The sequence below is a fragment of the Triticum aestivum genome, chromosome 2B (genome assembly GCF_018294505.1).
Source record: "Triticum aestivum cultivar Chinese Spring chromosome 2B, IWGSC CS RefSeq v2.1, whole genome shotgun sequence".
Classification (NCBI taxonomy): domain Eukaryota; kingdom Viridiplantae; phylum Streptophyta; class Magnoliopsida; order Poales; family Poaceae; genus Triticum; species Triticum aestivum.
The window spans coordinates 789869946-789881057 of record NC_057798.1 but is presented as its reverse complement, the minus strand read 5'-3'; the positions used below and the strand labels follow the sequence as shown (position 1 = coordinate 789881057).

Sequence of the window (11112 nt, the reverse complement as noted above, 5' to 3'; positions counted from 1 at the left end):
TCTACTTTCACAGGTGTTTGTCATTTTTCAATAGTAGTTTTCTTCATATATAGGATCGGATAAGATACAAACGTTAGACTAGCCACAATGAAGAGTAACATATACATATCCCTAAACTATATTACTACCTTCATAGTGGGTAGTAATATAAATATGGTAACATGCAAAGCCTCATTTATTAGATTATAGACTCATATTGCATTGAGACATGTGGTGTTACAGTAACTAACTAACTTACTCAAACTACCTCTCTTCTCATTAACTCATTGCCACATTGAGTTGGACTCGATGTCACTGATGAAGTTACTCCCACTGTGGCTAGTCTTAACCAGTGCTAGCTCTTTGTTGTTTGCAAATAAATTGCAGGGCAGCAGTAACGGAGGAAAAAGTTGGGTTAAGACGGTTCAGAAAGAGTGGAAAATACTCGAGGATAGCTTACCAGGTTGGCCTCTCTCTTGTAACCTATTGTTCCATGTAATTAACATCCATGCATATAAATGCCCCAATTAATAATGAACTGGCACTGGCATCGACGACCTACATATTATGCATGCTTGCAGATACCATCTACGTGCGGGCATACGAGGACCGGATGGACCTACTCCGGGCGGCCATGATGGGCGCCAGCGGGACGCCGTACCAGCATGGGCTCTTCTTCTTCGACCTGCAGCTGCCGCCCTCCTACCCCGCCGTGCCACCCAGGGTGTACTATCGCTCCTTCGGCCTCCGCCTGAACCCAAACCTATACCCCTCCGGCACAGTGTGCCTCAGTCTGCTAAACACCTTCGGCGGCGAGGGCACCGAGGTCTGGTCGCCCGGGACGTCAAGCCTGCTCCAGGTTGTCGTCTCCCTCCAGGCGCTCGTCCTCAACGGCCAGCCTTACTACAACGAGGCCGGCCACGAGACACTGGTGGACACGCCGGAGGGCCGCCGCAATGCACTGCCCTACAGCGAGAATGCCTTTCTACTTACTCTCCGAACCGCGCTGCACCTGCTTCGTCAGCCGCCGCGAGGCTTCGAAGGGTTCGTCACGGACCACTTCCGCCAGCGGGGGAGGCGCGTGCTCATGGCGTGCGACGCGTACCTGCGGGGATGCATTCATGCCGATGAAGGGGGCATGGAGCTGCCTTGCTCCACTGGCTTCAGGATCGCGCTTGCCAACTTGGTGCCCAGACTCGTGGCCGCCTTCACAAACATGGGCACTCAAGGGTAGCATTTACAAACTACGTATATGTATCATTGTTTTGTTATTGATTTTATCGCCAGATGTACTAGAGAATACTCCATGTGTTGTCGTGAGAATTTTTTGAGTAAGGGCATCTCCAACGCCAACCCGCAAATTTGCTTCAGCATCTGTTAACGGACATGAGTGGGGGAGGCGGCCATCCGCCGGAGAAGGGTTCCCCCACTTTATATATTATAAAACAACTTCCACCTGACACAAGATAACTACCGGGGCGAACAGCATATCAAGCCCAAAAGAAAAAGAAAGACGAGATAAATGCCAACAACGGCAGCTCGACAAAGCACAAATGATCCGCAACCGCTGCGCCCTCCGGATTCGTCCCACCGCACAACAAGGCTTCAACCGCCGCGTACCAAGCAGCACCTCCAAGAAGGGACGCGACATAGACGACGCTACTGCCCGGACATACCATAGGGTTTCCCCCAACACGCGGAAGGGAGTGGGGATGGGTAACACCGACGCCCTTCAGGAAGGAAAGGCCGCACCCGCAGGCGACACCGCGTCATGGCCGGATGAACCGGCAGGGATTTCTCCCGCATCCCAAACACCAGTACCCGCCCGATCCGGAGCCAACCATCCAACTTGCCACCCGCTAGCATACGCCACCACGGTCTTGAAGTCATCCATGCCGCCTCACTGAGATCGCCATCACGAGGCCTAGAGGATGGAGCGAGGGACGCCAGGAATCGGGAGGGGCAGCACCGGAGCCGTGCCGGAGGGAACCACCTCCCCACCATCACGCGGGATGCCTGTGCCTCCCGCAGCATCACAGTAGCCGTCCGGACGCGGCAGCAGGGGCACACCAAGCCACCCAGGCTCTCAAAGCCGCTGTCACCCCGCTGCAGCAGGCCGGCAACGGCGCTACCACCACCCGCCTCCCCACGCCCCAGCTCCACCTCCAGGGAGCTCCACCGTCGATGAAGAAGACGCTGGCCCGGCCCAGCCCAGATGAGGCCTGAAAGGGCCCAGATCTGGGCCGAGCGGGCGCCGCCACCCCGCACCACCGTGTGGATTTGCCGCCAACGACGGCACCGCCGCGCAGTTGACCCTCCTCCCCCCGCATGCGTGCCAGGTCCCCCCACGGCCACGTCGAACCATTGCCACCTGGCAGCACCGCCAAGCGCTGCTCCGCCCCGCGCAGGAATGTCACCCGGAGGGTAAAAGCATCGGGTCAGCACCACTGGCGCCGCCTGGGCCGAGCCTGACGGCGCACGCTCGCGGAGGCGGGAGGAGGGAGGGAGGGGCGGTCTCTTGGGAAGAAGGACGGGGGCGCGGTCGGCCGCCCGCGGGGGGCGGGGGCGGTCGCGAGAGAGGAGGAGGATAGGATAGGAGGCGGCCATCCAACGCTACCCTTATACATTTCGACCTATTTTTGAACTTACCGAACAAAATTTGTTCAAACACGGCAGATTTTCATATAAACCGGATGAGATTCATGCAAACACGGTATTTTTTTATTACATTTTAAGCATTTAGGACAAAAAAAAAGAAACTCGGGCCAAAACCTATCGGCGGCCATCGTCTACTTCCTTTGTATTCTGCATCGGCGACCACGTCCTCCATTAGCAGTCACCATCAACGACGGCGGGGTTCAAGACCTGTGAAGTGAAGGTGCGGTCTCTGGCGAGGAAGACTAGAACATGAGAGACGGACCTACCCACTTGAGACATAATGCCCGGCTTGTGTGTCGCCGGGCCGTTGGACATGAGGTCGATGATGGACGTGGATGGTCCGTCACTGTCCACCTGCCACGTCCACCCTCGAAAGTTGGATGGTGGCGCATAGAATGCACAGCTGACACTCTACGTTGTGAGCCGCGCGTTGAGCGCGCGCTCCCTCATAGAGCGCCCACTGCTCCGGAATGAAGTTTGGGTTTGTCGCGGCCATGGCGGCCCCGACCGCCTCGATTATGTGCTCGCGGTAGATTTTGCCCTCCGCCAGCCAGTGCTGCTCGAGGAGGAACATGTTGTACCTCTGATCCTCCCGCGCTTGCGGAACACCGACATAGGAGTCGACGCAGGTTGCTCCTCCTCCGCCATGATGGCATCGTTGTGCACCTACGCCCACTCCATAGGGTTGAATATCTCGTGCTACGGGAGCACCTCACATATATAAGGTGCTCCCAAATTTCAAAATGCACATTTAAATATTTCAAAAAATTACGAAAATTTGTGGATGTTAGCATCACATGAATGTACAATCCCTAAAAACTTCAAATCAAAATTCAAAATACAAATGGAGAAGCAAAAAAGACAAATCCAACATGAATCTTTTGTAGAAAATCCCTGACATTCCCGAACTGACACTTTGGTCCACATCCCATGATTTCGCCCATTCGAACTCAGATCGACGGCCGACGTCGTGCGGGAGCACCTAATGTGAGGTGCTCCAGTGACACCAGATATTCTCCCTACTCCTTGGTTAGGTCGACATGCACCAAAGCGGGGTCTGGCGCCCTATCGTCGTCGGAGTCCGTACACTAATGGAAGAGGGCTTATACGTGAACCCAAATGAGTGGCGGCGACGCAGGGAACCCGCCATAGCTATTTTTGAGAACAAGCAGTGGCAAGTAGCAAAAATTGCCCGCTACAACTAATAGTGTAACTGTGGCGGGCAGAACTCATGACCCGCCATAGGTATAATTTTCGGGACGGGACTTATTTGCATAACTCAGCAGTGACAGGCTCTACCTACCGCCCGCCACAATTGATGACCAAGAAGTGGCGAGCGGTGACTAGCATTCGCCACTAGCTATCCTTGTCGGATGTCAAATTTTGGCAGAACATAGCTGTGGCGGGTCCTATTCACCGCCCGCCAGTGGTAGGTTAAACAACAGTTGCGGACAGTATTTTATGCTCGTCACAAAATATTTTCCCGCTCGAGGATGTTGTGAAGGAAGGTGGGGAAGGGAGAAGGAAAGGGGAGGGTTCGGTCTCCCCCTTTCCTTCTCTCCCCCCTTCTCTTTCCTTCCCCCTCTGACACTTATGGAAGGGGGAGGCCAAATTGTGGGAGGCGCCCAAGTAGGATTACTCCTACTTGGGGCGCCCCTTGCTGCCCCTCTCCCTCTCCCACCTATATATATGTGGGGGCACAACTAGAACACACAACATTGATTCCTCGTCGTGTGCAGTGTCCCCCTCCACAATTTACGTCTCCGGTCATATTCACATAGTGCTTAGGTGAAGCTCTGCGCGGATCACTTTCACCATCACCATCACCACGCCATCGTGCTGACGGAACTCTCCCTCGACACTTTGCTGGATCAAGAGTCCAAGGGACGTCATCGAGCTGAACATGTGCAGAACTTGGAGGTGCTGTACGTTCGGTGCTTGATCAGTCGGAATAAGAAGAAGTTCGACTACATAAACCATGTTGTCAAACGCTTCCGCTTTCAGTCTACGAGGGTACGTGTACACACTCTCCCCCTCTCGTTGCTATGCATCTCCTATAGATCTTGCGTGAGCTTAGAATTTTTTTTGAAATTGCATGCAACGTTTCCCAACAGGAGGACTATGACCAGTTCGACGACTACCCCGCAGAAGAAGAACCATGCGTTAAACATGAACCGAGAAGAAGATCAGCATTGCCCAATGACGACATTGCACCATGGTCAAGACAGAGTCACAACAAGACAATAGTCCATACTGTTGACACACGAACATGTCACATGTACCCCCGACGCCGGGGGTGATGCACCGCAGCTCACGTCGAAGGAGGCCCGACCAACAGCGCGATACTCAAGATAGTCGGCGGGTGCTTTTGCAGACCCGAAACCCCAGATGCCCGGGAGGGACCCTGTCAGGGAGTGCGGCGGCTATGGGCTGCCCTAGGTCGATTAGCTCGCCCCTAGAACCTCGGGATTCATAGCTCTCAAACACGAAAAATAGAGAAGAACGAGAGAGAAAACGATGAAGAGATAAATGTAAATGAAAACGTAGTATATTAATTTGTTCGATCGAGTGTTGTTTTAATCGGCCGTCACCCCCAACATATATAAGAGGCGGCTGGACTATATATCACAGATGATGATGACTTCAAAAGCAAAGTTGACCGTTTCGACGATACACACAACTTTCGTGTAGAACAATTTTTAATCCGAGGGCATCTAGAGAATCTTTTGAGCCCATCTTTGGCTTTTGGTTGGATTGGCCAAAATTGACGGCTTCCACTTGGCCAGCAAGCTCTTCACTCGGACGGCAAGCTTTTCGCCGGCAAGCTCTTCACTTGACCGACAAACTTTTCATCGGCAAGCTTCACTTGGACGACACAGGCCGAATAGCTCGCGCAACCCATCAGACATCTCCTAGGTGGGTGTCTGGTACCTCGCGCCATGTTTTCACTCAGGCCTGGTCCGCACAGTGTTGGCTCTAACTTTTGCATACAAACTCAGATTGGAACGATTTATATATCAAAATCGATCGCCTCGATGAGACAAAGATAATCCATGCAGAGTGCTCCTTCACCCGAGGTCGTCTTGGAGGCATAATTGGCCAAACAATGACCTGAACATGACACCACTAAAGGAAGAACAACATACATACCATCAAAATATCAAACGAATACCAACTTCACATGATTACTTATAACAAGACTTCTCTCATGTCCTCAAAAACAAAAGTAACTACTCACAAATGATATTCATGTTCAAGATCGGAGGTGTATTAGATATGCTTAAGGATCTGAACATATAATCTTCCACCAAATAAACCAACTAGCATCAACTACAAGATGTAATCAACACTACTGCCAGCCCACATGTACCAATCTTAGATTTTGAGACAAAGATTGAATACAAGAGATGAACTAGAGTTTGAGACAAGATGGTGCTGGTGAAGATGTCGATGAAGATTGGTCCTCCCATGATGAGTGGATCATTGGTGATGTCGATGGCTTTGATTTTCCCCTCCCGGTGGGAAGTATCTCTGGCGGAATCGCTCCACCGGAGAGCAAAAGTGCTCCTGCCCATGTTCTGCCTCGAGACGGCGACACTTCATCCCGAAAGTCTTCTTTTCAAAAAAAATTCTATGGCAAATAGCATCATATAGGAGAAGATGGGCCCCAGAGGCCAGCTGGTGGAGCCATGAGCTCACCAGTCGCGCCCTAGGGGGGAGGGCGCCCCCTGAGCTCGTGACTCTCTGGTGGCCCCCCTCCTGCTATTACTTCCGCTAGTATTTTTTATATATTCAGAAATAATCATCCATAATTTTTCAGGTCATTTGGAGCTGTGGAGAATATCTATCTCTGCTGTAGCTTTTTCAGGTCCAGAATTCCAGCTCCCGGCAATCTCCTTCTTCATGTAACACTTGCAAAATAAGAGAGAAATGGCATTAGAATTGCATCATAAAGTTAAATAATGACCCAACTATAAGAAATAACAGTAAGAAAACATGACCTAAAATGGACATATCAATGTTAGTTGGACAATTAATCCTAAAGACTTGGTAAAGGCTCAGCGGGGCAAAAAATCGAACTTCAAGGTGCGTTTATACGAAATAGTAACAAATCTTTGCCATATGTACTAGCACTCATCTTTACATCTTTCTGTGCAAACAGACAGTGTCCGGAAAAAAATCCGTTGTCCTCTCACGCTGAGGAGGCAAACCAAGTTGCATTTATGAATGTTTCAGCAGTAGAAACTTCTTTGGATTTCAATGCTCACCTGGCAAGTCAAATTTCTTGCACACAGAAGGTAAACGTACCGTATATCCCAAACAATATGCAGAAACAAATGTGAACAATATAATTGTAAAATATAAGTACATTACCTGCCCATATAATAGAAATTCAAACTGAACAAAGTCTTACATACTGTTTCTATTGCAAACAGATTGTCGAGCAAAGGAGAAAAGTGATTTGGCATTCCAAGCAGAGCAAGCATTGCCGAACTGTTCGGTAAACAATATGTCTGTCTCTTTGCATCAGCAGTTGGCAAACCAGCTTGCATTACACAATGAAGGTAAACACTTCCACACTCTTAAAATTTTCACAATGTTCAGTTCTATCCTTAAGTCAACTGATAAGCAGATCCTTTCCATATGATGGGAAATCACCATTTCAATTTGACACGTCAAACACATAGACTCTAAATCTCCTAGATCAGAAAATTCTGGAGATAGTTGCAGAAACAAAAAGAAACGGATTTATCAGCGTACGTACTGTTGGAAAAATGAGCAATTTACCATATGATTTTATTAACAGAAATGCTAGATAAAGCATGACTAAATTAGCAGAGATAGAACAAGTCATGCGATCTGACAGAGAGAAGGTAAATAACACATGCAAATATGAACTAGAACCAAACATATCTAGAGTAGACAGCAGATCAAGTTGCATATATGAAGTAGAGCCAAACATGTCTTGGGAAAATACTAGAACAAGGAACTGTGGCAGGACCTTTAACAGGAAAAACTAGAACACGTACGGGACAGCAGCAACAACAGTAGCACTGGACTTGGGGTCGGTGTCCTCGGTAGCCATGTCGTCGGGGAAGTAGTCGTCGTCGGGGAAGTAGTCGTCAGAGTCCGGGGCGTCCGTGACGAAGAAGTCAGTAGTCGCGCAGAGCGCTCCCTAAAAACCTTATCACCCTTCTCCCGTACAGGACTCAAAAAGGTGCGGTTTTGGAGGCCTACTGTCCCGAGCTGCGGTACACGCCGCAAGCCGGGATGAGGAAGATCGTAGCAGCAGCGCAGTGTTCAGGAACCGGTGGCGAGAGGAAGAATGAGTTCTGGTGCGTCTCTCTGAGAGGAGCGACCTTCCTTTTATAGGCGCATGAGAAGGAGACGAGAGGGCAGCGACGGAAGGTGAAACAAAGAGATGAAGATGAAGCGAACAGCCAGCAGCCGAAGGGCTGCACCGTTCGCATTCAAACTCCACTATCGCAAAAACTTTTCAGCTCTGTGTACCCGTCATGCGTGGCAAAAAAAATAGACATCGACTCGGCTCATTCCCGCAACCCGCGGCGCGTCATGGCTAGGCGGGTGGCGGAGGAGGAGCGCGCGTGGATGTCCCTCTTGTTCTCATGCTCATACATGTGGGGAAAGAACCTCCCTTATAAAGAAGTCCAACTCCCTCTAAACTAGCAATGTGGGACTAAACTTTAGTTCCACCTCTTGCCTTGCATGAATGAGCTGTGTGGGCCTCTAGGATTTATTAGGAATTTCTGAAACTGCTATTGGGCTGGCCCATAATAGACAAAATTCCACAAATCCCCACCAAATCCCAAAGGCACACAAAATTTGTCTTTGGTTCCAAAACACTGTTTTATATACCGGTACTGCAGTAGAGACTGTTAAGTTGAACTTCCACCTAGAACTCTATGCTACACTAGTAAGGAACTTGAACAGTGGGCTGGGCCTTGAACTGCAAGTTTTCTGCGAATCTAGCTTCACATAAAGCCTTGACCGATACGTGACTGCCGTGGGTCTTCCCCGCGGGTGGAGCTTATGCGTCATACTCCAAGACCTTTCATGAGTTTACTAGAGATAACCCTACTCTCATAGATTGCGACGTTTAACAATCAGACTCATATAGGTGCGTTCTTCAAAAAAATGTTCTGCAGGACAACATCTCTGCTTCAAAGAGCCACTTAGAACACATTAAGATATAAATCAACCTGCCATGCAGATTAGGAGAGTATTGCATCTTCATGGAGTGGTATTTTAACAGTAAGGATACTCTCCTCCCAGTTGACCAACAGCTTGTCTTCCACATCTAATTCATGGGATCTCCGATCACAAAGAATAGGTTACCACTGTGAACAACTCATATTGTGGGTCTCATACCCATCTCTCTCGATGCATTATCTATCACATTACGTGATAGACCCTTAGTAAAAGGATCTGCCAGATTCTTAGATGTTTGGATATAATCCAATGCAATAACTCCGGAGTTTTTCATTTTCCTGACAGACTTTAACCTTCTCTGAACGTGTCTTGATGACTTCATGTTATCCTTTGAGTTGCTCACTTTCGTGATCATAGTTTGATTGTCACAGTTCATAAGGATACCCGGTACATGTTTCTCAACTACCGACAAGTCATTCAAGAGCTGATGAAGCCAATCTACTTTGACCGTAGTTGTATTTAGTGGTGTGAGTTCTGCTTCCATTGTTGACCTTGTTAAGATGGTCTGCTTGCAAGACTTCCAAGAAACAGCGCCACCTCCATGAGTGAATACATATCCGCTCGTGGCCTTTATCTCATCAGCATCTAAGATCCAGTTTGAGTCACTATACCCTTCAAGCACCTTTGGGTGCCCAGTGTAGTGAATTCCACAATTCACAGTGCCTTTCAAATAAGCAAAACTCTCTCTAGAGCTTTCCAATGCACATCTCTTGGTTTTGAGACAAACCGACTCAGTTTTCTAATAGCAAAAGAGATGTCAGGTCTTGTAGCACTGGCTAAGTACATAAGCGAGCCAATAATCTAAGAATACTTCAATTGATCTCTAGCAATTCTTCGATTCTTTCGAAGCAGCATACTAGCATCATATGGTGTTGGAGAGGGCTTGCAGTCACTATACCCAAAGCAACTCAAGATCTTTTCCACATAGTGAGATTGAAGCAATGTAATCCCATCATCATCGTCTCCCAACAACTTGATGTTCAGAATGACATCAGCCACTCCTAAATCCTTCATCTCAAAACAACGAGATAGGAAATCCTTGACCTCCTTAATAACATTCAGATTTGTTCCAAAAATCAGTATGTCATCAACATACAAGCAAAGGATAAGATCCCTCGCCCCCACCATGGCGATAGTACACACATTTGTCAGCTTCGTTTACAACAAAGCTTGCTGTTGTTAAAGTTCTTTCAAACTTCTCATGCCACTGTTTAGGTGCTTGCTTGAGTCCATACAAAGACTTCAGCAACTTGCACACTTTTCCTTCCTGACCATGTATTACAAACCCATCTGGTTGTTCCATATAAATTTCCTCGTCCAACTCTCCATTTAGGAAAGCAGTCTTAACATCCATTTGATGAATGAGAAGACCATGTGAGGTAGCTAGTGAAAGTAGAACTCGAATAGTGGTCAGTCGAGCCACAGGTGAGTAAGTATCAAAGAAGTCTTCACCTTCCTTTTGGGTATAACCCTTAGCCACGAGCCGAGCCTTGTACTTTCCAATAGTACCATCAGGCCTAAGCTTCTTCTTGAATACCCATTTGCATCGTATAGGTTTGTACCCATAAGGACGATCAGTTATCTCCCAAGTTTCATTCGCCAAGATGGAATCCATCTCGCTACGAACCGCTTCCTTCCAGTAGTCAGCATCTTCAGATGCATAGGCCTCTGAAATAGAACTCGGAGTATCATTTATGAGATACACAAGAAAATCATCACCAAAGCACTTTGCTGTCCTATGTCTCTTGCTCCTAGTAGGAACTTCATTGTTCTCCTCCACAGGACTTTCAAAGTGTTCCATCGAAATGGCGGGTTCGGTAATTGTAACTGGTTCCTGATTCGATGAACTAGGCATCTCCTGATTAGATGAGGTAGCCATATCCTTCATGGGAAAGATATCTTCAAAGAAAGTCGCATCATTCGACTCCATGATCGTACCGACATGCATGTCAGGTACCTCCGATTTTACAACCAAGAATCTATAGCCAATGCTATGAAAAGCATATCCCAAGAAAACACAATCCACAGTCTTTGGTCCAAGTTTGCGCTTCTTTGAGATTGGCACATTAACTTTTGCGAAACAACCCCAGGTTCGTAGATAAGAGAGTTTTAACCTTTTCTTCTCCCATTCCTCGAATGGAGTTATCTCTTTGTTCTTTGTGGGAACTCGGTTTAGGACATGACATGCAGTCAATATCGCCTTCCCCACCATGCCTTGGACAGACCCGATGTGTATAACATGGT

At 48.3% G+C, this 11112-nt stretch overlaps 1 protein-coding gene across 1 annotated transcript in view; it reads left to right on the top strand.

Moving 5' to 3' along the window:
• The window catches only part of LOC123042789 (probable ubiquitin-conjugating enzyme E2 23), a 4339-nt gene extending 3065 nt beyond the window's left edge, over nt 1-1274 (top strand). Inside the window, exons 4-5 of the mRNA XM_044465166.1 lie at nt 355-442; nt 561-1274. Of these exons, the coding sequence (XP_044321101.1) occupies nt 355-442; nt 561-1213 (741 nt within the window). The 3' untranslated portion in view covers nt 1214-1274. The remainder of the gene's footprint in view (nt 1-354; nt 443-560) is intronic.
• The last annotated feature ends 9838 nt before the right edge of the window (nt 1275-11112 follow it).